Source organism: Drosophila suzukii, chromosome 3 (genome assembly GCF_043229965.1).
Source record: "Drosophila suzukii chromosome 3, CBGP_Dsuzu_IsoJpt1.0, whole genome shotgun sequence".
NCBI classification, from domain to species: Eukaryota; Metazoa; Arthropoda; class Insecta; order Diptera; family Drosophilidae; genus Drosophila; species Drosophila suzukii.
This window is the reverse complement of record NC_092082.1, coordinates 86,131,143-86,158,995: the sequence shown is the minus strand read 5'-3', so window position 1 is coordinate 86,158,995 and position 27,853 is coordinate 86,131,143. Positions and strand designations below refer to the sequence as shown.

At 40.5% G+C, this 27,853-nt stretch overlaps 2 protein-coding genes across 4 annotated transcripts; one reads left to right on the top strand and one right to left on the bottom strand.

Moving 5' to 3' along the window:
• Positions 1-448: 448 nt before the first annotated feature.
• On the bottom strand, positions 449-27,853 carry alph (protein phosphatase alphabet). 3 transcript variants are annotated; one of them, XM_065865910.2, is made up of 8 exons: positions 27,722-27,853; positions 27,520-27,635; positions 25,536-26,418; positions 25,361-25,478; positions 22,249-22,354; positions 22,130-22,184; positions 14,406-14,478; positions 449-494 (listed from the first exon to the last, which is right to left on the bottom strand). In XM_065865910.2, the coding sequence occupies exons 3-7, from the start codon at positions 26,346-26,348 to the stop codon at positions 14,446-14,448; spliced, it is 1,125 nt and encodes a 374-aa protein (XP_065721982.1). In that variant the 5' UTR covers positions 26,349-26,418; positions 27,520-27,635; positions 27,722-27,853; the 3' UTR covers positions 449-494; positions 14,406-14,445. The 3 variants fall into 3 exon arrangements, 2 of the variants coding, with proteins under 2 accessions (XP_065721982.1, XP_036674189.1); XR_010654259.2 differs by lacking the exons at positions 449-494; positions 14,406-14,478 and adding exons at positions 20,403-21,442; positions 21,697-21,827 and having other exon boundaries at positions 27,520-27,841; XM_036818294.3 differs by lacking the exons at positions 449-494; positions 14,406-14,478 and adding an exon at positions 20,403-21,442 and having other exon boundaries at positions 27,520-27,840.
• Positions 18,609-21,121, top strand: LOC108018797 (dynein assembly factor with WD repeat domains 1). Its single transcript, XM_017086382.4, is given in 5 exon segments — positions 18,609-18,740; positions 18,802-18,877; positions 18,936-19,341; positions 19,416-19,792; positions 19,847-21,121. Coding segments are annotated over 5 exon segments (1,404 nt in total). The 5' UTR covers positions 18,609-18,700; the 3' UTR covers positions 20,352-21,121.

The window sequence follows — 27,853 nt, the reverse complement described above, 5'->3', positions numbered from 1 at the left end:
TAAAGAAATGGTATTATATAAAACTAAAGTATTCGAAAACTAAAATATTTTTGAAACAGATTAGAAGTATATTCTTCATCCTTTGGTTTCTTCGAAATAAAAGTAGTCTTTAAGATAATAATAATTATCAACCCAAATATTTTTGAAAAAAATTTATTTTTATTAAAAATTATAAGTTTAAAATTAATAAGAAAACTATAATTTATTTTATAACACTATTATTTTGACTTGTTCTGTTTAAACAAGCAACCGGTGTGAAGGACATCGTAAGTGAGATTGAACGCTTGGACTTACAGAAGAATAAGAGGCGTTGAGGCATATAACCTATGTGGTTTCGATTGTGACAATCCAGGTGGATAAACAATATTTGGCAAGGTTTAATATATAATTAAAAAATTCTTTTAAAAATCAAGCCGTTGAGTTTAATGTTCAGTGTTACTTTTTATAAAAAAAAAGTTCGTTGAAGCGTTTGACATTTAAGCTCTCTTCATAAACTGAAAATATAAAAGAATATTGAGTTTTAATATTGAAATGTTTATAAGTTGTTTCAAAACACACAAAACAAGTTACTGATTAAAAAAGTAAACAAAGTAAATGTACCTGGTATTCGTCTTGAATGCTCTTGAATATAATTAGCATTCAAGATACCCAAATGCCATGTGTAAAAGCAGCTCCTGAAAGCGCTCAACTCAAAATAAAATTTCGCCATCAAGTAAAGGGAATGGAACCCTTTGAGAACCCCACTTATCAGCTGCACTTTCGAAGCATCTTCGAATTGCTCGCCTCAGCGAGTGCATTCAATCTGATGGTTTGCCAGGTAACATGAGCGTGGGTTGGGGAACTGGCACGGGGATATGGATGTTAATGCTAATGGGGATGGGGATGGGTTTGTCGACTCAAGACCCGACCCAACTGGTTTCCATCGCTCATGTGACGCTGCCTGGCCAATCAATAAAATTTCACGGCGCAGTAATCAAAGCATGTGACATTAGCGTAAAGTTGAATGGGTCCATGGCCCCGGGATCTGGTTAGGCTTTTGTGTGGAAGGCTGACATGATAGGGTCGCTCGATAAATAAACTCTCACTCCCCCTATATATTATATTATAATATTTTCCCTTGTAGAATCAACAGTTTGTCGCCTGCTAATTTTAACACGGGGGAAGATGGGGGGCAAAAGGGCACAGGGACGAAAGCCAGCGAAGTTCACCTGCAAGTTTTTGAACATTTATTTTTGTGCAGCTCGCTTAGTGATGCGTTAGGGTAAACAGTTTACGGGAGGCGGTGGAACTTCCTACCAGTTTCAGTTAACCGGGCCCGGTTTTTGGTTCTGCCAACGACCAACTTGGACTGCAAATCGAGTGGAAGAGTGCGTTGGCAAACGAAAATAAGTTGCCGCTCTCCATCCTGTCTGCCAACATTTATTCTTGGCTCCGGTTCGAATAAATAGGGATCCTTGAAGTTCAGACAAAGGTCGCGCTCCTTAGAAGGTATTCAGCGCTTTGTGTCACTGCCAAGCGGGGAAATGGCCAAAAAGGAAACGCCCCGGCGCGTGTTGGAAAGCCAAAAGGAAGTCGAACAATTGGAAACCGGCTAGAAATCCGCATGACTCAGTCGGCAGCCATTGCATTTGGCCAAGAAGTGCAGGCCAAATTAAATGGAAAGGCAAATGGAAGCAGCTGAAGTGAGGAATTCTTTTGGCAAAGTCAATTTCAAGCAAGTTTCCGACAGAGTCCACTTAAATAAACATTCTCAAGGTGGAAGCGATTGAGAAAAGGCAGCTTGTTCCAGCACGTTTTTCGGACATTTAATTAATAAGCTTGGAAGGATAATTCTGAGAGAGGTAAACAGTCAGTTTACCAATTAGTTGGTTGATAAATTGAGAGCACAAAATATTTGAATGGTAAGTTGTTGAAAGGCAAGTAAAAAGTCCAAAGAAGAAAAGTTTCAAGCCAAAATTAATTCAAGACAGAAGATTTGCATAAAGCAATACTGTTTCTTCAGCATATTTGAAGATGAAAAACGCTGGTAAAACATTTGAATAATGTCATCCCGCTAAAGCTTGTTATAACTCATAAGATGTGACATATATCTAATGCAAAATTCCGCAGAAGTATTCTAAATTTACAGCATGCATGACACATGAGTCATCTGTTCCCGGGAATTTCCAACTTATCCTGAAAAACCACCATCCCCCGGCACAATTTTCTGCTGACAGTCGCTTAAATTAGAACAGCATTCAGAGATCCTCCGTTCGGTAATGAAATCCGCTTTAGGAATTCATGTGGGGATAGAGCCGGGAAAAAAACGGCTGTCCCCCGAATGGAAAGTTGAAATTGCTTTGCCCGAAAGGATGGCGGAACGGAGAACCGGGGCCAGCATGGGTTAACCGAGGGTGTCCTTTGGCTATTTGCAATATGCAAAATGCGACAAAATAGTTTAGAGGAGGCCACGGCCACGCCCAGCCACTCGGCTGCCTTGGCTGCGTAAATAAACATTTAAGTTTCTATTAGGATTTGCATGGAAAGCGAGGGAAAATTGGTGGAGCGTCGAAAGGGACGAGAGCTCGACAGGATTACCGCGGCCGCAGCCAATTTAAGCGGACTCCCAAGGGGGAGAACGCGACCAAATCAGATTGTGGACTAAACATGCTAATGGCATTATAATTATCCCCCGGGAAAGGCGCAGCCACCTGCCCCAGCGATTTGCGAATTGCGAACTTTTTGCCACTTAAAGCAGCTAAATTGCATTGTGGCTGCAGCGGCAACTCCTGCTCCTCCATGGACTACTGTTCCTGGTCTCGGTCTGGGTTCGAGTCCCAGTCCAAGCCCTCTGACATTAGCGTATAATCAGCATTAATGGCCAAGATAGGGACACATCATCCGGCGGATGCCAGCGGAGGATTCCAAGGGCCATTGTGCTGCAGCTTCTGTTTTCCATTTGCTCGCAGCTCGGGGATTATATCCGCATCAGCTCAATGAAAAATTATACGCATGCTGTACATTGTACATTGTTCAGGGTTGGATTGGGATTGGGATAACGCCCTTTTGTCCGCTCCTTGGGCGACATTGAAATTAGTTTGCATTATTGGGAACAAGCGCTGGCAGTTAATTGTTCTCCAGTTGCCCTCGCTGCAGCATTTCTCATCTCCCTCTTTACAGAGAAAATCTAAAGTCATACTTAAATAAATATGATATGACATAAACCTCCTTCAATTTAAAAATGTTATTAAAATTCTACCATTAAAGATGGTTGTATTTCTAAGGTATAAGTCTTGGAACTACTATTGACAAATCAAACTAATACAGATTTGAAATAAAATATTTATAGCTATAGTAATAAAGTTAATACCAAAAATATTTCATTTCTTTTGGAAATGTTTTGATTAAATTCAAAGATACTCAATAGAAAAGTTTGGAAAACTAATTCCAAAAATTGATCTGATTAAAAGATGTAATAAACTACTTAAATAAACCAGAAAACAAATAAAGTTCTGAAATAAAATATTTATAGCTATAGAAATAAAGTTAGTACATAAAATATTTTGTTTCTTTTGGAAAGTATGTGATCAATTTCAAAGATACTGAACAAAAAAGTTTAGAAAACTAATTTTAAATCTAATAAGTTTTGGAATTCTTACCACTAATTTTTTGTTGTGTACCGTATTTTTTGCCCTTTGCTTATTGCCAGCCACCTCGTGATTACCTTTAGGTCCAGGGCAAATCGCCTGTTAGTAAGAGCAGAAAAATACGTTCATACGCCCCGTTGTCCACATTACGTATACGCCACAGCCACTCAAACAGCCACCGCCCGCTGATTAAGTACGAAAATTTATGGCTCCTCTTTGTACTTTGTACACTGGGTGGCCAGGAACTCTTCTCGGCCGGATCCATTTTGTTGGCTGCGTGTCAACCTTTTTGGCCATATAAATTAAAAGCAGCTCAGCAGCCGGCCTCAAACAACTAAGCCACTTGGCTAAAATGTCTGTGGCTTCAACTGTGTAACTAAAGTCGGTTCGGCATCATTGTCAGGCTCAGATAAAAACTTGAAATCTGCTGCGGGTGCAACTTTCGGCTATATAAATGCGGTCGGGCGGCCAAAAACCACTTTCAACTGCTCCGAGCCGAAGCACTTTTCCTTGGATTTCCCTCCACCCATTTTCCAACAATGCAGGGCAACACGCAGAAGAACAAACAAACCAGGACCAAGGGCGACAGAAACAAGAAACAAAATGGGAAAAACAACTTGGCTGCCCACTTTCCCGCTTTTCTTGCTTTTCCCTACAGCCCCCCCTCTGAAAGTCAATGGCAAAGGCAGCATGCCAGGCATAGTTTAGGCTACAAAATTTATGGTGTTAATTCCAAGTATGAGTGTGTGTGTGCGAAGGTCCTGGGGCGAAACCTAATGTGTGTGTGGGGGGGGGGGGGTTTGAGTGTCTCAATTCGGGACCCTCAGCATACCACTTTGCACCATGAAGGGCAATAAGCTCCCAGCAAATCCGAAATGTCTTCTCACATGGCGGTGAAAAAAGCAGGGCTATAAAAAGGGAAAATATTAAATGCTCTATAAGTAGAATGTTTATAGCAACACGGTTCTTGAAGGACAATAAAGCAGCGACATTAATCTCTAAGGTTTATTACTTTAATAGAAAAATATCTCATATCTTATATCTTTTACCAATAAAAATCATATTAACTACTCCATCTTATTCTATACTTTTCTTTTTTTGGTGGAAAAACATGTACATATGTTTTTTAAGGACACAAGTCGCCACACAGGTGACATAATACAAAAGTTTATTCTTAATAAATTGAGTTAAACTTGTAACCCCTCCAAAATGATTGAATGAGAAACCGAGTAAATCTTTTCAAGAGCATGCTCTACATGAGTATAATCCCCATAATAAACACAAATATTAGAGACTTTCCAGGCGAAAAGTGACGACACCAGCTAATCCATCATAGCCGTCCTTGAGTCCATCTAGACTGCCCCGCAAAAAAAAATATCAGACCATCTTTCCCAAGGGTATTCGTCTGCGTAGTCAACTCTCTATTTATACTTTCTTCATTTCTTTCTCGTTTTTCCCCGCTTTTCCTGCTTAAAGAGGCTGGGAGACAGAAGTTCAGATTCAGCAGACAGGAGGATACGTTGATGTCGTCGCAGTCTTCGGTGATTTATTGTTTCGAAAGTTTCACTCGGCCTCTTCCTTTTCCTCGGGTCGTTGAAATGGCATAAAACTTTATTGAAATCCCAGCCACATCCGACTCATCGGGCGAGCGCATCAATCAAGGCACCCGTAACATATGTCGACAGATTGGTTAAATGCCACGCCCACTGCGGCAGAGCCAACTCATAAAGCGGGCCCAAATGGAAAATTGACTTTGAGCCACATAAATTAGAAAGCCATAATGAAGCTGGCAACCGGATCGAGGCGGACTGCAGTGAAATAATAAAAAATGTGCGGCAAAAAGAAAGAACATATAGAGTGAAATCTGCTCTTAAAGTTAAATGCCTGGAGCGGGTCGAGAAGGTCATTGGGGGTCGGGTGAAGCCAAGCGCAGCTGCAAACAATGGCATTTTAAAAGCTCAGGGCAGGACGAGCTCCGGCTCTTTGCTCGACCTCAAAGCCACAGACAGACACAAAGGAGGGTGGTGGGGAAAAATTCTGAGGGGACCGCATATGCAGGGAAAAAATATCCCATATAAAGTTTTGATCTCCAGAGAATTTTTGAAAATTCAAGGATTTTCTTCCATTTTTAAAGGATATTTTTCTTTAATTTTGAATTATTACTCCATTTTTATAATCAATTTTAATGGAAAATAATTATTTAATTATATAAATGTATGGTTATAGATCCTAGAAACCTGTTAGGTTTAAATTCCACCCATAAGAAATTTGTTTAAAATGTAATTTAATATTCTTAAATATATATAAGTATATTTTCCCGTGTAAATACCGAGCAATGCGCGGACGGCAAACCTTTAAAGACAAACAGGGCAGCACGACGGTGACACGGCGGCACACATGGCGTATGCGTAATAACATTTTGCGTTACATTTGCTTTTTATTGCATACCGCAAGGCGGATGCCAGCCCTCCTGCTTCTGCTGCCTTCTACCGCTCCTTTGTGTCCTGCGGCCGCCTTAATTTCCGTGCCATGAGGCACGGTAAATGTAAATGTCATACGGCTAATGCGAAAACTTTAAACTGCCCAAACAAATGGGGACCTTCCGGGCCAACGGTACAAAAAACTTTCCCAAATTCGTCGCGTCATCCGGGCATTATCGCACATAATAATTGCCAGTGGCGACTAACGAATGGCATGCCTCGAGTGGCCTTCTTGACTGATTTAGGAGCGGTTAGGGCACTTGTTTATTTTAGGGTTTTTGCGGGAATAGAAAAACAGAACAACGAAATTTATAAATTCAAAATAAAATGTTGACCTCTTCTAAAAATCTTAAATTTACTGATGAAATATTTTTGTCCATTCTCTTTTAGAAATCTTAAACTTCTTTAATTTCTAACTACTTCAGAGTCACAGAAAAATCAACTTAATTGAAGTTAAAGCCAAGTTAAGTTGCCGTCACACTTCTTCCCCAAAACCTGGTCAAAGGCGAACAGGCTCCATTGGGCAATCGAACATGGTCCGCAATCAGTAGTGGCGAAATATCCACCCAGAAACGAGTCCCACTGACGAATGTCTAGCACAGCCATCGGCAGTTGGTAATTGGGGGGGCAAAGTGGCAGAGAGACTGGCAAAAAAGCAGCAAATTGTGTCATTTTCCGTTTATATCTGTATCCCAGTCTGTAACTTTCCCGCTCAAACTCCCATTGAATAAGACTGGAATCTACAGAAGGCAAAAAGGAGTGGGTAGAGCTGGAGAAATGGTAGGAATGCCACTGAAACGGAAGCCGCGATTAAATACAAATAAGGCATTAAGTGCAAAGGCGCTGAGGCGCATAATACAAATTGCGTCGATTGGGGGGCGACGGGGAAGTCCCGATGATTGGGTGGGTGGGTCTGTCGGCTGTGGGTGCCTGGAAGTTTGTCTGGGTGCTACTGATTGCCATGTTGCTGCCAGTTTCATTTGGAAAAAGTCCTGCTTAAAAAGGAACAAGAAAGTATGTCTGTCGTCTATGCAAAAACTTGATTAAAATTAAAGACTTTTTTAAATTTCCAATAAATAACCATACAGAAATATCTTTAATACGATTTTGGGAAAATTATACAATTTTAAGTAACTAAAATATAGGAAAGGAAATATATTTTCTACGATTTTTTAAAAAATTATTATTAACATTATTATAAGTATCTTTAAAATCTAGTCACGACTTTAAGAGAGGATAATGATGTAATTTTTTATTTTGATTTTAAAGTAATTTTGCTTTTCTTTTAAAGTTCGATACCAAGTCGATATGCTCTTTAAAAATGTAGCTAAGGATCGTTGGGGCTTGCTAATTTTTGAATTATGTCTTATATTATATCTTACAGAGATTTACGTATATAGCGAAATACTCTTTAAAAATGTAGCTGAGGATCGATGTGGTTTGCTAGATTTATGATTATATCTTATGTTATTTTTTACAGGATTTACGAGTTTAAGAATACGTTTTACAACATTTTATAAAAGTTGTGCTCATTTTATAACCCAATCCTTGTTTGGGTTTCAACTAGCTAAACTATTTCTCCATAAAACCTTGATAATTTTCCCTTTTAAAATCTCTACTTCTTGGTGAGGGCGTGTCCTAGTCCACGTTTTGTTGACAATTTTAATACATCTTAGCCATCCGCATGCCAATTTATGCTCGGCAACTGCTCAGCCCATAAGTAGGCAACGCTCTTTATTCCATCCGCTGCTATACAAACTGCCTGCAGTAAAGGACACAAATGTGAGGGACAGGATCCAGAAATGGAGTGGATGAGGCAGACAAAGACCATTACATTGCGGCTGGACGCGCTTCGTGGGGCACTCACAACATACAAATATATATATATAGGGAAAACAGGGGGACTGGCAATTGAAAGTGGTCTGCTTAGTGAAAAAGAAAACCCAAACTAGGCTTTAAAAATGTATGAATGTGTCGGGTGCGTACTCCCGAGTCCCAAGGATCAAATCCAAGGCCGAGTCAATGGGTGCAAGTATGCCAATTTATATTTAGCCTCTCATCGGGGGCCCTTCACCCACAGACACAGACGAGCGCCCTTCTTTCCCTATGATGTTGTATTTTCTTGGTTTTTTTTTCGTTTCCCAGCTCGGCCAGCTGCACAATTTTGCGGTTCATTTAATATTTTTTCGTGTTGTTTACCTGGCCGCTTGGCCAATTCTGTGTGGACCAGGTCGAGTGGCCAGCCATCGGCCAATGGCATTAGCATCGGCATTAGTATTAGTCTTAGTATTAGTATTAGCTCTGCCATTAGCCAGCTGCGCCGCGGGCTCTTTGAAGCTAACGAGCTGCCATGGCAATTAGGGCGGGCAGGTGAGTTCGCCTCAGGTATGAGATGGTATGTAGGTGTGCCCCCAGGTTTTTCCATTTATATTTTATTGGCAAGAATTGTGAGCTGCCAAAAAAAATTGCGCCAAGTCATCACAATATGAATAAGTCAACGTTCGGTTTGCACTGGATCCGATGGCCTAGAGCAGGAGCCTCGCAGCACTGAGAATCAATTATTATAAATTCATGAAAGCTGCCAGCATTCCAGAAGAAAAATACATCTTTATCAGAAAGGACTAAAAACTTAAATTAACTCGAAAAAAGATATTATATTTAACTAAAGTAAATCTCCTTTTATGATGAGTTATTGATAATTTATATATCAAGTTTAAGGTCTACTGCTGCTATAGCTCTATAATAAACCCTCTATTAGCTTATAGTCTTAAATATAAGATAACATTAGATAATAACAAGAAAGGATAATTTATATAGTTGACTACTCAAAAGGATTACCCACTATGTAATTGGGAAAATGCAAATAGTATCGTTGGAAAATTGGCTTTAAGTCCCAACAACATTTACTTAAGTTTTGCACTCGAATTTGTAATTAAGTCACCCCCTTTTCGCTCAGTGTGGGCATGTGTAGTGGTAGGTGTCAAGCACCTGGGCGGTTCAACTCAACTCGAACCAACTCGGCGTCCTGTCAATAATGTGTATGCATTCAGTTTGTGTGTGAAATCAACAGGGCGTGCAGTTCCAATTAAATCCAAGCATTCAATTACTGAAAAGGCGACAAATGCACACACCTCCGTATAGAATTTTTTTGTAGTTCGAGATGAGAGCATGAAATCCGTATTCAAGCAAAGTTTTTCCATCATGGCTATAAAAAAAACACACAACAAAAAGTGGGAATTGGCAAAACTTTACAGGAAATGTTGGCTTACAAGGTTTCAGAACAGCTTTTGATTCATTTTTAAAACATTACGGAGTATTTAGTTTTTAAAATGCAAGTCCTTGGAAAACACAATGTGTAAGCTACTAACTTTTCAAGTTCTAGTTTTAACTCTTGAAATTATTCTTGTTGATGGACGCTTCGTGTTGAATTGATTAAAACTGACAGTCGCGAGTGCAGAATTGATTCGAAATAAATCTGGAGGATGGCATTCGAATGGAAACAATGCCAGCCGCGCTTAGACAAAAATACCCAGCTGGGGGATATTCCCCGCATTTTTATGCCATTGTTGTTCAGATGCCAAACTAGTTCCATATGCGGATGTTTTTCATTTAGAGCAGGCGGAAAAATATCCGTAAGGATGCCATGTGACTGTCGGCAGCGGAAAATTCATTTTACATGTCGAATGGAAAAATTGGAAAAAAAAATGAAGGCCCCTAACTGAGTTCCTGTCCCCACTCCAGAATATTGCATTTAAAAAATAGTTTCAAGAATTTATTTGAGTTCGAAAAGGGTTTAGATGCCAGATAAGTAAAGATTTTAAGGATTTCGCCCATCAACAAAAGCGCAAGTATTTATAATAAATAAGTTAGTCTCATGCTCTTTTCTCATCACACATATATGTAATTTTAGAAATGTGGAGAATGGAATGTATAAATAAGAAAAGAAAACCTAAGTTAATAAACGGAATAACCTTGAGTACAGTTCATTAACCAATAAAAATAGTTTTCCAGCTAAAAATACCAGAGGCCAACTTGGAACAGGTAGTTCTTGGGCACAAAGTAGCGCTGGCAGGCGCACATAAAACTGGAGCACACACTCACGTCCATGCACGCAGGAACATAAAATGTGGGCACTGATTACATTTGCATATAACGTATACGACCGGGATATCGATGCAAGGGTTAGCCTTAGCCCCTTCCCTCTGTTTTCCAAAAAGGGGTAAAGTGTGTTTACGCAAGGAATTTAATTTCCAACTTTGGCTTTGGCTTTGGCCAGGCGGTGTTCGGTGCCCGGTGCCCGGTGCTTGGTTTCCGAGAAAAGTTCGTGTCGGGTAAACTTCGTCCTGCCGGTGGGCCACTGATCTAATAAAAGGACCACGACCAGGCGCCATGTGTGTGACACTTGTGGAGCAGCCAGCCACCGGGATTATGCAGCTGCAGAGCGAACTTTAAATTATGTAATTCAACACGTTGCCAGGGGGGTGCGGGAGGAAGTGATGGGTGAACTGGCAGCCAAATGGGCAACAGGCAGCGAGGAATGCGCAAGGAGCAACATGCTACATGCAACATGCAACACACCACGGCAGACAGGACATGCACACACATGGCTCACGTAGCATGTACATTATACACTCTAGGAAACTATGATACTAGACCTTAAATATTACATACAAAATTAATAAAATAAAACAGATTCACTATTATAATTAAAAGGTTTGTTAAGCTTTCTCTTTTTAAGAACCCCATTCCTTAGGTAATTTTGGTTCTTAAATAAAAATCAAGTTCTAAGATTGTTTAATTGTTTTTTCTTAAGAACCCTATTCCATAGGTAATTTTGGTTTTGAAATAAAAATCAATAACTTTAATATCCTTGAAATAGATTTAAATTAGCGTAACATATCTTTTAACAAAAAGCAACTTGTAAAAAGCTGAAAACAATTTTTTTGACTAACCCAATTTGACTTGTGTATACGATTTTAAATCTTATATTTTATTCTTTGTTAATAAGAAAGGTAATTTCTTTTCCAATTATTTTAGGAGTATGTTTTGACAATGGCCAAGGACCCTTTCCATTATATCGTTTGTTTTTTATCAGTGCCCGCATAAATTGTGGCCCCTTGTCCCAGACCCGCAGTTCGTCTTGTCGATGGATGAATATGCCCCACCTGGGATCCACGAATTTCAATTAACGTGCCAACACGAACGAGTTGCTCCCCACGGCGCTCACCAGCCAATTCTGCACCACCTTGATGGTAAGCAATAAATTTCCAAAAAAAGAGAGGAAACAAAAAAACACCTCATGCCAGTAAAACCACCCACGCGGAGTTAAGGAGTCTCAAAATACCCTACTTATCGCCGAATATTGTAATCCCCATGCAATATATATTTTCAATTTCTGTAGCTTTCCGCACTCACATCCTCGCTGCACTTTTGAGTTTATTTTAATCTGAAAGGCGATTAAAACGTGACAAAGCGATTTCATTCAGCCCGGCCACGCCCACTCGCACTGAAATGCCGCCTGAAAGATTGGCAGAAATTTATACACATATATATTTATTTATTTGCTGCTGTTTGGGGAAATGTGCTTGTGCTGAAAGCGATTTTATCTAAATTGCAATGCGAATGAAAATCATTTATAAGAGTTGAATAAAAACGGAACGGAAAGACAAATCGTGCCAACGATATGATTGGATTTTCTCTGAAACACCAAGTAAGTGGAATTAATAGCAGATAGGGATTTATGTCAGGATTTTGGTTGAGAAGCTTGTTATAAAAAAAGGACATGATTTTTTGGTATTTATTAAATTTGCGAAATATTAAGCAAGCTCTAAACTTAAGTTTTACAATTTTTGACCTCCACCTTGCCTTAAATTTAACCACAACTGAAATGGCTTAAGGGTATGGTTGCTTGAATTATTAGTACCGCATTAATATAATATTTGAGGTACTCTAAAAAATTAGTTTTCTGATGGCCTGTGATTTTAGATAAAAAATCGGAGCACAATCTTCGTGGGGTGAACGAACGGAATGACTTGGGGCAGGTTTTGCGTGTTGAGGTGTTGCATGTGCCTCGAAATATATAAAAGGCAAACGTGCGGGTGCTAAGCAAACACACACACACAGACTCAAGCGGGAAAGGACATTCAGGATAACACACACACACAGGCAGGCAGGGAAAGTCAGGCAGCTAAGCTTATTTTACAAACGCCAAAGGCTGACTTGAAAGTGAGCTTAATAGGCGACGTGCGAGGAACTTTTTGCCCAAGGAACGAGCGGTTGAATGACTTACTCCGCCATCCTTCCAACCTTCCTTCCAATGTCCTTTGAACCCCTCTTGCCCACAAAATTGCCACTGCCAATCTGGCTGTCTGTGTGTGTGAGTGGGTGCCATATCATCGGATTAGGGCGATTATCTTTCTCAAATATCATTTTGCACGAATGCCAACAATGTCTAAATTTCCCGCGATTATATTTAAGGTGCCTTGTGACGGTGGGCGCATATTTTGCAGGATGGTAGGGGGCGTGGCCGCCCTGCAGACCACACACAAATGTTGCAGGTGTGTGGTTGCGTGCGCTTTTGTGGTTGCCAAAGGGCCAACCAGGAATTGGAGGACCACCCACTTCAGTGCTCATTTACACGCAGGAAAAATTATAGTAAATATTATAGAAGCTATTAAACAAATATTGTAATTTTTTTAAGGAAACCAGATATAGAACATCATTTTACAATTAAAAAAAATTGATTTCTGCGGCATTCTGGAATTTTTTAAAGTAATTTGATACTTAAAGGGTTTAAATGTATAGCTTAAGGATTTTAAAGATATGTATAAATGTTCAAAATATTATAATTTACTTTTATAAATTCCAGTTAAGCAATGTAATTGTTAGTAAATCTATTTTTAGCTCAATTCAAATCAGTTTATTATCCGATTTTGTAGATTATAAAGTCTAGCATTTAGTTGCTGTGCAAAAACATAAGCTTAACTACTTGCACGTTGCTCTGGCTATTTACTTTTATGGCTTGTTTGCCAGCTCGTGAAAAGTTTCGGGCCGCACGCCCAAGTGACCCATTAAGCGAATTGAAAATGAACAACAGCTCGTCGAGAACTACAGAAACTGCTTAAATCCGATGATAGGGCTTCCCCCCAAAAACTCGGCTTCGTACCACGGCGCGTATGTGTAATAAATTTTGATTGAGTTGCACTGCATTGCAGCTTTGAGGCGGCCAAAACAGAGAGTGCTGGCTGATGTGAAGTCACATCAGATTGAGATTGCTGGCAAAAGTTGTGGTCATTGTGGTTGAACGGATTTCATTGAATTCACCGCCCTGCAGAATCACAAAAATCCCAATATGCCACGGCAAATGGAGGAACTTTGCCAGCCAGAAACCAGAAAACTTTACCCATAAGCACAAGTATGGCAGAACAGAACAGAACAAACCAAATACGAAAAAAAAAGAACAAAAAATAAAATCACAAACTCGTGCCAAACAACTGGCAAACGGAATAACAAAACCGTTTGGCATTTGCCACTCGAGGCCCTCGTGGAGGCAACGTGGCGTATACGCAATATGCAATTAACTCGACCATTTCCTTTCGGTTATGTTTCACTCTTGTTGCTGTTGCACAGGTGCAAATTGTAAATATGTTGCCAATTGATGTTAATTAAATTCATATTTGCGCACTTTGAGGCCAGAAGTGTTTCATTTCCTTGGGTAATAATAATTTAACCGAATTATTGAGGCAGCTACACTGTTTAAACAAGTTGCCCCAGTGATTTTATAATGTTAATGAGTATTAAGCTGTATTTTAATTATAGTAACAGTGTTGAACTGGTAAATCGTTTGAATTTGTAAAGAGTATTTATTTACTTGTTAGAAAATTATGGTTTATAGTATTTTTTCAATTTTTCTAGTATTGCTTAGTTTTGAGTGCTTAGTGGAATGCGCTTGGAAGATGCACTATGCATGAACCTAAGCGACTTACATAAGCAGCTCCAAAAGTCATTTGCACACATGGAATCAGCCATCCGAGCGACAACCAACAACCAACCAACAACCGACGACCAAGAGCTGCCATTTTGGCCAGCGTCGCTTGTTTGCATAAATTTTACGCACATTTCCCATTGCATACTATTTGGGGAAAATGAATTTTGCATAGATGGTTGTGTGGCTGCAACTACACAGTATATATATTCGTATCTGGCTGCATTAATGGATTCCGTTTTATAATTTACAACGATAACATTTTGAATACATAATAGCGAATGGCAACACAGTCGTATAATTAAAAGTGCTCACCTCTGGGCCAAGTGAATGTGGGTAAATTGATTTTTCATCTCTAGAAGGGAATAAAATATGATATTCCACCGCCCTGGAAAAGAAAGATAAATAAGAAAATGAATAACATATGAAAGTAATTATGTGCATAGGAAAAAAAAAATAATAGGAAAGATTCACAGCAATAATATCTTTACGTTAATGTATAAATATTTCTTATTCAACTGTAGCTAGGGTAAAAATAGTGTTAATAATACAAAAAGCCATATCTATAGCTTATATAAATTGCATTTCCTACAATTTCTGTGTATCCCTGAGATACTTGTTGAATGCCCCGAGCTAAGGCATGGCTTATTGAACGTCTGACCATTTGCATAATTAATTGTTTATTACTTTGTCATTCGGTGTCAAGTGCAGGCGACCGATGGCATTCGTAGCTAAAGCCGCAGTTGATGGCAAAAGCGAGGCCCCGCAGAAATCGGTGGAGATTAATGGCCAATATAATGCGCACAAATTAACATGCCATTCATCTTTCGACCGTTCGCCAGTTGAATCAGTTGAACTGGGAGCAGTTAATGGCAGGAAAATCTCGGCCAACGAATGTGGGCCGCAATCGCTCCTTAAAAACACACACGTGGAGTACTGGCGACCCGTATATATGATTTAATATAATATCAACCGACGGCAATGCATAATTCATTTTAAGCACCACTTACCGTTATGACGAACGACCATGTTGGCGATTTAAGAGCGAGTTTAATGCCTTTAATACGTCGTTGGGCCCGAAAAAAGGGAACTTCTGCCGGCGCTGACCCTGATTTATGGTGCGTATACTTGATGCGGCCGCTAAACCACACAAACTGCCTGCCGAACTTCCTCATCTGCCATTCTTATAAAGCCCACAATAAAACTTCAAAACATGAGCACACACACACACACAACCTGCACAGAGGGCCATTATTAAATTTTATAACATTTCGATGCGTCTGCATTTCAATTGGGCGCAAAACGGTTTAAGGTTTCCAGCCTGCACACAATTTGGCCATAAACTTTAGTCGGTTGCCTGGCTGCCGGGCCAAACTCAGATTTTGATATATTCAAACCTAAGGGATAGCCAGGAAAACTCACTGCTGGTTGTGTGTTTTAGGCCAAACACAATTTAATTTATCAAAGTCATAAACTTTCCAATGCCTAAGCCGCAGAATGCGTCATAAATGGGGATTCGCACAGGTTTAGGTTTGAATGTTGTTTATTGACTCCAAAATGGTGTCTTAGTAAAGGGGAATCTACTGCCGGACTATACTTTAGTTTAGAGAACTTTAGATATATATTATTAAAGACTAAGGTGGTTTTCGAGACGAGTTTTCTTGGATATAATACTTTTCATCTATTAAAATGATTGAGATCTGGTCAAGAGAAGTATCATATGAAACCCTATTTAAAAAAGTGCCCTTTCCTATTTGTTTTTACTGATCAAAGGAACCAAACCGAAAGTAAAGAACTCAGTAAACAAATATGCATAAAATTGAATACAGTCCACCCATTTAACTGCCGCTCAGAGGGCCATGCTTTCGCTCCGAAATCCGTGAAAATGATTTTAGTTCCACATGGCACGGCAATTCGATTACCAACCGTTTGATGTCCTGCCGGCCAGCCAGTCTCCCTCTCCAATTAGAGAGCCACTAACGACTCCTTTTAGCTAAAAACCTGAAAACCGGCCACACACGTCAATAAAAAAAAACAAGGAAAATAAAACAAGTTCCCAAACAACCGCGGGCAGGACATGCGGAAAGGAAAACAAAAATCGAATTTTATGTCGCTTAGTCAAACACAAACCGAAAATCTGTTTATAAATGGCCTCTATATGGTGGGGTTTCTGGGACAGCTCATCCCTCTAATTCGAGTGGTCTATCGGCTTAGAAAATGTGTGGTCTCTCAAAGTTTGTGCCACTCAAGCATTATTTTCTGGCAAAATGGGTAACGAGGAACCCGGCTCTCAAAATGTCGAGCAAACACCCATAAAATGCGGCAATAATCATTTTTTGTTGTGCTCCTTCGAGATGCTTTTGGTAAAAGGTAAGGCTCATATGTCCATAATTTATGCAACGCCGCATTTTCATGGCTCACGCACACACAAACTCAAACACAGAGCCGGAAATCAACAAAAATTTATTGGGCATAAATTCAAATCCGACCGATGCTCTTCTTCTGCCCCCGACTGTTGCTTTGTTTATGAAAGCGTTTTATGGGCTTTTAAATTGATTTCATTTCCATTCGTACTCTCATTTATTCGACTCTGATTTCCTTAAAGCTTCCGTTTGTGGGTGTCCCAATTACATTGGGCATACAGATGAAGAGATGAAAACGGTGGAGAAACACAGCTGTTGCTTTTGTTCACCGCCAGCCAGATGATTGGTTGGGTGGGGTGATTGGAGTACGGATGACCTCCCAGGTGCCTGCTGTCCACCTAAAAGGATCCCAGGCCCCCGTCTCCATTTCCATTTCCACATCCTCGGCATGTTGTCATTTCCCCCGTGTCATTCGCCGTTCAATGGACATTCAATGAAATGTTTTATTATTGACAAAGACACAGACTCTCGCCATCTTATCGCACTGTTCTTTTTCCCACCCACACAAGTTTTCTGCGCAATTTTCTAACACACCGAGGAAAACCCTATATAGAAATTAGCCTAAAACTCCTTATATTTTAAGATCATCATTAAAAATATTATTCAGATACCAGATTTTTCATATTCTTTTCAATTAGAATCGTTAGTCTGATATCATATTAAATTTAATATTATAATGTTAGGTCCATAACAGACCATCTACAAGTAATGTTTAGTTTAAAGTCCTTTCCAAGTAAGACCCCTAATACAAAACTTAAAATCACTCAACAATACAGTTCCTGTTTTGTTAGTATCATATTTTCCCTATATAATTCTTATGGTATTAAAGTGATAATATTTTTCCTCAGTACTCTCAAGATTTCCTCCCATTTTCCCTGTCCATTTAGTTTTTCTTTGTTCAACGTCCGCCTGTCGCTTTCAGTTGTGCCTCTGCTGGGCACCGAAATTGGGTGCGTTAATATCTAATCATTACTTGTCATTATTGGCTATGGTCAGGTGGGTGGTCTTTTCCTCCTCGTTCCCGAAAATCTCTCCTGCTTGCCTTTTTTCGGCTGGCTAATGGACGCTCCTTGGGCGTCTGAGTCGATTCTCCAGGACTTTCGTCCTGTGGCTGTCTGACAAAACCGTTCGCCTGCTTTCCCCAAACCTATGCAGCGATTACTGAACAAATTAAATTAGTGAAAATGGCGAAACGAGGCGAAGGAGCCAGCTGAAGCAATCTAATTGTAGGTGCGGTTTGGGTTTTGCGTCTGGCCACGTGGGACATATGTTAAATCTGCTTGAAATGCCACCAGGTGTCGGCAGCCAATTGCCCTCTGGGGTTCCCAGGGCTTCCTTTTCCCATCTTAAACAAGCTAATTAGGTTTAATGGCCAGAGACCATTTAGATGGTCGCTCCCGGTCTGCCTGTCAAATGCCAAAGGGGTTCGGGCTTCCCAAAGGACAATCGTAGGTCAAGGGTTAGTGAGGGTTCACCGAGTAGTTGCTGTTGGCAGCACCAGTGGGAGACAGGAAAAGTTAATTCGTCATGTGCTTTTTTTCGATATTTAAATTGACCTGTCTGAGGAAAAATAATCATTAAACTGATTCCTAAAACATTAAAACACAATGACAAGGCAATACATTCTATAAGCAACATAATCGAATCAAAGAATATTTTTGGAACTGTTAGGACCAAAACATCAAAGAAAAAAGTATTCTTAAGCGTTCAGTATTGCTTAGAGTTTTAAATCGGAATTTAAAATAAATTTTTCTAGCAGGTAAATTACAATGACATTTAATTTACATGAGTACTACGACTTTACGTATTTATTAGGGTTTCTTGAATGGCTAAGTAGAAAACCCGTCAACGAAAGCTTTTTTGTTAGAAAAGCTCTAATAAAAGTCATTCTATTTATTTCAAATAAATGCCAAGCCACAACAACAAAATAGATATGTCGTTGGAAAAGTTTCAGAAATTCCTGCATACAATCTGAATACCATTACCCTACATCCTTGAAAGGCTCACCCTCAAGACCTCGACATAGACCTAGTACAAGGAACCCAAGGTGAATCGATCAAACTATGCTTTTGGCATGGCAGCCAGTCAAATCAACAAAGGCTGAATTAAAGCAGGTCAGCAAACTGACAGCCCGCCGAATTCGCTGTTCAGGAATTTCCCGGTTGCCAGAGTCACAACAACCTCGCAATGAGTGCCAACAAAATCTTTCTGCGCTACTATCCGCCAGGTGGGAAAGGTCATTAAACCAAGTGCTTAAATAGATATCACTTTTTCTTGACTTATCCTAGGACTGGCCATAAATTATCGAACAACCAAGGGCAATGAACGACTGCGTCACTTCGATCTTCTTGACCTAGATCCAAAGTAAGGTGATTTTAGGGAAATTGGCATTTATGTTTTTAAATATATATTTACGCTGCAGAGCAAACATTGAACCCCTGGCAGATAGGATTCTACTTCAAACCCTAGCTGAGGCGGAGGAGGACCCGTCTCCCACGGATTCGGAGAAGACTTCTCCCCCTCGTCCTGTCAGCGGAAGTGTCGCCAGATCTCAAAACACCTTCAGTGCCTTGAAACAGGCTCTGGAAAAACTTCAAAAGAAACTGCGCGAGCCTGTGAAAAAGAAGTTCTATCTGCACAAGGTCCACAATTCACACATCCTTCCGCTGACCAATGTGTCCTTCGATCGAAGTGGCGAGCGCTGTCTCACCGGAAGTTACGATCGCACCTGCCATGTGATCAACACCCAAACGGCGGAGGTGGAACACATCCTCACTGGTCACGACAACGTGGTGTTCTCCGTGGGTTTCAATCTTCCTCATTGGTAGGTTCACCAAACAAAAAAAGAGCAATACTTCTTAAATTCTATCTAGGATACACCTTTTTAATAATTAAAATCAAGTAATATTCTTCTATTAAAGGATGGTATCTGATCCTCACTTGTTCTCAAATATTTTTCAGCGACAAGATAGTAACTGGATCCTTTGATGGAACCGCCAAGGTTTGGTCCGCCAGCAGTGGTCAGTGCTTGTGCACCTTCTATGGACACACTGCAGAGCTGGTGGCGGCTGAGTTTGATCCCATGCATGGAAATTCCATAGCCACGGCCTCCATGGATGGAACAGCCAGGATTTACGATGTGGAAACGTCCCATGAACTCCAGCAACTCACCCACCATGGAGCAGAGGTGATTGCGGCTAGATTTAATCGGGATGGTCAAATGCTGCTCACGGGTTCATTCGATCACACGGCAGCGGTATGCGATATGCGGAGCAAGAGGTGGGATAGATCGAGCATTACAAATGAGATCTTCTCAAGAAATTCCCTTTACAGTCTCTGCCATCAGTTGCGTGGCCATAGCGCCGAGTTGTCCAACTGCATCTGGAATTTCAGTGGGTCCCTGATAGCCACTGGTTCGCTGGATGGCACAGCGAGGATATGGGACATACGGAAGATGGATCAGGAACTTTATCTGGCTGCCAAGCACAGTGACGAGGTGCTGGACGTGAGCTTTGATGCGGCTGGCAGACTTTTGGCTACCGGAAGCAGCGATTGCACGGCGAGGGTTTGGAAGCTAGAAGGATCTTCGGAGCTGGAGATGCTGTCCCTGATGGCAGGACATGCGGATGAGGTGTCCAAGGTGTGCTTCAGTCCCAGTGGTTGCATGCTGCTCTCAGCTTCAGCGGATAACACGGCCCGTCTGTGGCTCACTGAATCCGGACAGTGCTCCCAAGTATTAGCTGGTCACGAGGGAGAAGTGTTCAGCTGTGCCTACAGCTATGCAGGCGATGCCATTCTGACCGCCTCGAAGGACAACACCTGTCGTTTCTGGAGGTGATACGACTGGTACACTGTACAGATGGATCAATTGACTGATTAACAACTTGGATGGGTTTTTTTTTCAACATTTACTACAAACTCGAGCGTAATTTTGCTTTTCTCTCTTAAGATTTTCATCATCAACTTGCTTCTTATAAATTAATAGTTCTTAGTTTCATTCTCGTTTCTTTAAGATCGGACATTATTGTGGATTTGCTTTTGTTTTGCTTTGCTTACTTTAGGTTTTAGGTATTACTTTTCTTCGTTTCCGTTTATAGATAGTTACAGGTTTTGTTTGCTAGTTTGGTTTTCTTTTACCATTTTTTTTCTGGTTTTGTTTTAACATTTTTTACTTTACATTATTAAGTTTCGCTTCAGGCTTGTCGACACATCTTCTCATATACATATACAAAATGTTGAACAAAAAGTGTTTTCGGTAACAAACATTTTACAACTTACAAAAGTCCGCATGCGTTTCGGAATCAATAGTTAATACATGTTTTTTTGAAAAAATAAAAAGTTCTTTTACACAAAAATTTGAGCGAGAGACTCTCGCAATTTATAACTGTCCTCCGTTTTTAATTACATTAGTTTCCACATTTTCAATTGGTTTTTTTCTGGCGGTTGTACTGGTGATTGCTGATTGATGAGGAGTGACGGAACGATAGGGCACACAGAGGGTTAACATTCACATAGATGGATGGGTCCTTCAGAGGGATCTGATCGGATTAATCTGTTGGGTGTGGTCCTGATGCTGGCTTGGTGCCATCCACTGATTCGGATCCGATATCGGGTTCTCTGAGGTCTGCTCAGGTACGCTCTGTTCTAGATCTTTTATTTATCATCGAGTTATGTGGGGCGCGGCTGTTCGTATTCTTGTGTTTAGGACTGCTTCGTATAAACTATAAATGTATCGTTATTCTTATTATTATCATTATTAGTAGGTTTTTCTTTTGTGTTTATCAAAGTAGAAAACTGTTTGGTGTGTGTTCTTGTTTGTTTGTTTGCTTCGTTCAAGTTGTGTGGCTCTGCTTTCTGTTCTGATCTGGTTGCTGCATTTGTTTAACTGGATTTGTTTAGTGTTTCGACTGCAACCTAATGCGTTGGACTCTGCAAGAATAACAAATATCTCGATTATTGACCATGATGGGGAGCCGGTTGGTTAGGACCGTTGGTTTTCATGCAGGATGCAGGCTTGCGGCTGAAGCGGAAACGGAAGCGGGTTGAAAAAGATGAAACATGCAGGAACATACATGCGGTACTCTCAGGTCTTGAAACAAATGAAACGAAACAAAGCGTAACAGAATGGATGGAGGTCGATGATCAGGGGCCGAGACAAGCAACATAAAGAATTATCGCCTTACATTTAGAGTATGTGAAGCATAGGGTGTTAAGTTATCTTTGTTCTCTTGCTGGTTGGTTGGTTGTTGGTATTTGTTGGTTTAAAAATGAACAATTAGCATTACAAAATTCATATATCATCATATGCATACAGCTAGAAAAAAGAAAGAGAATAGGTGGCCATGATTAGAGGTTACAAGTCATGGGCGAGGGGGAACCCCAACTAAACATGGGACGATAACAGTGTGAGTTAATGGTGACGATCGAATGAAACTGATAGCTCAATCATTACCAAATCCCCTGGTGTCGATCTACTGATTGAATCAGAAAAAAACAAGGCAATTTCAAAGGCTATAATGACCAAAAAACGGTGCTATGCAAGCGATAAAAATAAATGTGTTAGCATTGGCGAAAGCGCAGCGAACCAAGTTATAGATTATAGAACAGATTTCGTACTTCACATGGTCGATCCGGAAACTCTTGCTTGAATGTGCGCTCGATAACGTGATATCTGCAAGGGTAAACACAAGTGATTAGCAATCTATGGACGCTATTTTCGGACATGATCCACTTACTTGGACTGCAGGCCGCCTCCGGGTGGAAGACCTTCGATGTCGTCTCTGTTCTGCAGACACTTCAGCAGATCCACGTAGTGGGTTATCTTGCTAGACTCTATCTCGTCTGCAACAATATCAGAGAAAAAGCAGTGGTTAGTTTCAGGTCGATTAACAGACACGATCTTAGCTTAAAAGACGATTATAAATAAATATTTATGTACATAAATGGTTCATAAAAAATACGAATTACATAGTTAAGCTACTTTGAATCAAATGCAGTATACAGTTATGAACTCTGTTATAAAATATCAACTTAAACGGAATATCCCATCTCAAGCGATTTTTAAAAAGGGAATATAATAAAATTGATGCAGGTTGATGGGAAGAAAATGGCTATAAGTCTACCGTGTTGCGTAATAATTAAGTTTTCGAGGCTTTGCAACTTTATAATGATTTTAAATACATCAATTTTTGGAAAAAAAAGTTGATTTGATTAAATTATAAATAAAAACATTGAAAAAAGGATTCCTAAGCAAGGGAAGAAATTGAATCTTTAAAACGGTTTGCGAATAACAATTTAAGTGATTTTGTTGTTTAATTTTTTCCATTTTTTTATTGTGGCTGACGGGGGCATGCAATTTCGATTATCTTCCGGATTGTGTGGATCGCTTTTTACAATTAATACACAGATAGCAACTTATTGAATGCGGGGCGGAGCTCGGGTGTAGGCAAAACAAAATCAAACCAATCAATCGATAAGATAAACGATAACAAAATGACAAAGTGGCTTTCGAAAGTTTACAAACTACAAAATTATAGACGTACCTTATGCTCACTCATCTTAAATTTGAAATGCTTTCTGTTTCTTGTTCTTGCATTGACATTTGGCCCATTTGGCTAATTCGCGCTTTGATTTGGCAATAGTATATTAGAAATTGGGGTTTTGTAGTACGAGGCGCGAACAACAACCATAAAACAACGACAGCGAATTGCTAAAATTTTCCTTTTGACAAATTACTTTAGATAAACGTTATGCATTAGTTGAATCTGGCTCTTAATAAATCAGGAAAAGTAATGAAATACATATAAATAAATGATCTGTAGGGCTTTTTTTTCATAATGAGTAAAAGTATAACAAAAAAACTGATTTTCCGCTTTGTGAAGTGTGAAAAGAATATGAAAAGAAGCAAATGAAAACCAAATGAAAACTGAAAACTGAATCCAATAGAACAGCAGACAAACACTTTTGCTTTGGTTTTCGAATCGTTCGTTAAGTTATATTTTTGACTTGCATCTGTGTTAATTCATTAATCACTATAAAACGTGTATGTTGGGATGTGGATTGTGTGTGTCTTACACTCTTGGCTGCATCACCAATTCGCCAAGGAACCCGTATACAACATTTCAGAGGAATTGCTTAGATTGTGTGGAATATGTTTGATCGTTTCGGGTAAAGTAATCGTTTGCCTTCGATAGCAACAAGCACAACAGTTGGTGAGCATAAGGTTTACAATTCGGATTCATTTAATCTAAGTATACGTATCATTCAAAACCCTTTGGCTAGTCTACTCTAGGCTAAGTAATTTGTCTGGACATTGAGTATTTGCCATCTTTGGTTAATTGCTTATACTAGGTAATTTCGTTATTGGTTTATCTACTACGATCTGTGGTGGGCAATGCATGCTCTAATTCTATTCACTAGTTCACTAATTGTAAATCGTACGAATTGGGCTAAAGTATTTGTCTATATCAACAAGGTCACGTCTGAAGCTCGGCCTCTGGATATCGGCCGAAATTCACTTTGGTGTTTCGAATACTGAAGTCTCGGAATAATTCCTCTCTAGTATTTATTGCTTTCTATACATAATCCATGTAATACGACTACAGTTCGTCTGAGCAGTTGCTAGTTAATAAAATATATGATTTCATTGCTTTGGTTTAAGGTTTCTGTCAGCTTTTCACCTTATTTACAATCTATCTACAACGAATCTTCTTTGAAGATATCCTATCCGTTTTTGCTTAGAAAATAAGTGTTAATACGCTATTCCTACGAGTTACATCAATTCCAAGTGTTTGTTTTGAGTGTCAATACCTGCGTACGTTAAATATTGCAATTTTGTTTGATTGATTTGCTTCGTGGCTAGTATCAAATGGGGTGTACGTATACGTAAATGTATATACAAACTGGCTGACGGGGTCGTTTAACTACTTAGCTCGGGCAGGTTCGTCGATAATTGTTATTATTTAGGTGTATATGTAAGTCTAAAGCTAAATGGGCTGGATTTTCGCATACATGGAACGCTTTTGGCAGTGGCTGTAGTATACACGGGCATGTATAAATAATACTATAACTCAGGCACACACACGGCAGAGGTTCCTCTGGTCAGCCACACGCACAGCCACCAGATATGACAAACTAACACGCTATATAGGTATTTGCTATGCATTAGCAATAGGATATTGGTAGTACGCCCACACACACCCCCATTTACATATTTATACAGGGGGTATACGGTGAAAGCTCTCTAGAGGAGTACAACTAAATATACTCTGAAGGATAAATACTATAAACCCTGACATTAATGGCTCAAATTATGTAATACACTTCATAAAAACACTGTAACTGCAAGACTCATAATGAACCGCTATACCTATAAATATCCTTTTTAAGTTTCATAGGCATTTAAATAGAACTACTTGTTATGTCTCAAATTAAATGGCCCTTAAACTGGATATAAACCTTATTGCTATTAATAAATTTGTGAAATTAAAAGGATCCGCCAGAGAGCCTTTACTGTATTACAGGTGGGTGTGTGCGGGGTTATTCTTGGCATTAGTTATGGCAATGGTTCGGTATTCGTTTTGATATTGTTTTCGTTTCGAAACTACTATTGGAAGGAACTATTTTGTCGGAATAAAATTTTGAACAAAGTCGGGCAAATACAACTCTAGAAGGTCTTTGGGTCGGGGCTGTTGGCCATTAAATGGCTCATGTAAAAAGTGCTCGTGGCACTCAAGGTACAACGTATACGTATTTCGGTTTGCTAAAGACACCGATTTGGAGGAGACCACTACGCCATGGATCAACAGTTTACGATTAGTTATAAACAGAGTAGACGACTTAGACAACCTCTTGTGATCTTCTCGATTTGTTTCTCCAGCCGATGCTCAGCCTCTATCGCCTCCTCGGTGGGCTTCGGAGCTCCGGGGAAGGCAATGATGATAATGCTCATGTTATCGCGACTACCCTGCAGTTGAAAAATAATGTTAGAGCCTGGTAAGTATTTTTTGAATAAATGACTAACCTTGTGCAGGCAAGTGTCCACCACCTGGTTGGCGATGCTCACTAGGTCGCTGGTCACCCGCATTCGCGAGTGGATGAAGCTGCACACGTCCTCGTTGGTCATCACATCCCATATACCATCGCAGGCAAGCACCAGGAACTCATCGCTATCCTGACGGCTCTGGCAGAATATCTCCGGTTCCGGCGACACCAGCTGTTCGCACTGTCCCTTTTCCTTCACGTTTTTAAAGTCGTAATCCCCGAGAGCTCGCGATACGGCAAGGGTGCCATTTACGCGCTTTATCATAACACTGCCGCCGGCATTGTGGATGCGCTCCTTTTCCTCCGGCAGAATGGGTTTGTGGTCCTGCGTTGCGAACACCGGAACTCCCTGGCGGCACAAGACCGCCCTGGAATCCCCACAGTTGGCGATGTACACTTGCGTGAGGCTGACAAAGGCGCAGACGGCGGTGGTGCCGCCGCATTTCTCCGTCTCGTGGGTGAACTCCGGCAAATCCCGCATCACCTCGTCGATGCGCAGGAAGCCGGTGCGTATGCCCTTCACGTGGTCGCCCCCAATAAACTCCTCGGTGCTGACGATGCTGTCCAGAAGATGCTTGGCACAGTGCTCCGACACCTTGGCTCCGGCATGTCCATCGAAGACGGCAAAGAAGCTCCAGTCCTGCAGAACATCCCCCAGCCCGGCACGAGCGTAGTAGGCGTCCTCCATTTCGGACCGCCATCCCTGCATCGAGCTGACCCCGAAGAGCAGCTTGTTGCCCTCGCCCTGGTCATTGTGCTTGGCGGTTTTCGGCTTATCCAGGAATCCGCCCATGTCCACTGAACATGCTGTGTGCTGTGTGCCGGGCGGGTGCAATTCGTCCTCTCAGCCGGTGCCAAGGAATCTACGGATGGAGGATACAAGGGTGTGGGACCATTAAACGAATGCCAATCAATAAACAAAGCCTTGAACTTGACCTTTCTCGAATGGATACACAAAAATTAGGTTGTTAAATGTTTTTAGACAAGTAAATGACTGCTCCCTTTGGCTTTCATTATACCATACCATAAGAGAAATAATAGTTTGAATTTAATAAACTAAAGGCAATCTTATAGACTGGATTTTTCCGACATTAAAGGGAAGTGCGGGTCGCGGCTTTTTAATTAGATTCCATACAAATTTTCTCAGAAACTAAGTTGACTCATAGTACTTTGATTTCAACTAAACGTGAAATAATTATTTCAAATGTTTCGTGGAAGTATTGACTTAAATGAGTCTTAAAATCTAGGAAGTCAAGGGGGATGACTCTGCGATACAGAATACGTTTATATTTATCAGGACAAACCTAGTTCTTGTGAATGCTATATTCTTTTGTAAAATGTTATATATGCTCATCTTTCAAGGGCCTGTCCTATACTAAACTTTTAAAGGACTATATAATGTAGTTCGTATTAATAAACCGGTAAAAACATGGGAATTCTGAGTTTCAGTCAGCTGGCGCTACATAATTAATATATGGTACGGACTTTATAGGGCTTCCTTGGCAAGTTTACGGTACTTTCTGAACAATAATTTGAAACCGACTGCAAGGACACGGAAACAGAAACAAAAGAGGCGGGGCGGAAGTCCTCGGGGCAGCGCGCCGCCCACGCTTTTCACCGTTATTTCCTTTCTGCCCTTCGCTTCTTTTGCATTCCCTTTTGGCACATTGATTTATCAAGGACGCCCCTTCGACCTTTCGCTTGGATGACTAAATTTAGCACTCGAAAGTGGGTGTAAAACACAATTGAAGGAAAATCGGAAAAATTGCGCGCGGCAGCATCCACAAAAAATTGCCCATTCACAAAAAAAGACAAGAAATAAGAGCAAGTTGGCAGTCCCATTTTCAAAAGAGCGGGGGGCCGGATGGCGGGGTAAATAAATCCGGAAAAATGTTGTTAATGAAAACGCACTCGCGATTTATGAACTTTGGCGCTGGGAAAACCTTCGTTCTCGTAATTTTCACCTCGCAAATTTTAAGTTTGATGGTCTTCTTCTTCCTCCTCTGCCTTGCTGTTCTTCTCTCCGCGTGCGACTGTATGTGTGTGAGTGTGCGTCGGTGAGCTGCGTGCGTGTGCGTGTCTGCCGTAAGTAAAAGTTTAAGAACAAAAAACGGTGTGTTTCTGGTTGTTTTTCATCGCCCCTCAGCGCTTTTTAGATTAACGAACCAGTCGCCCGCTATTTTACACTTTCGCACGATCCCGAGCTGCACTTTTAAGGCGGAAATGGAGTTTTTCTAATATTTTGATTAACAAAGTGATTAGTGTGACCGCGCCGGAAACGATAAAAAATACCATCCG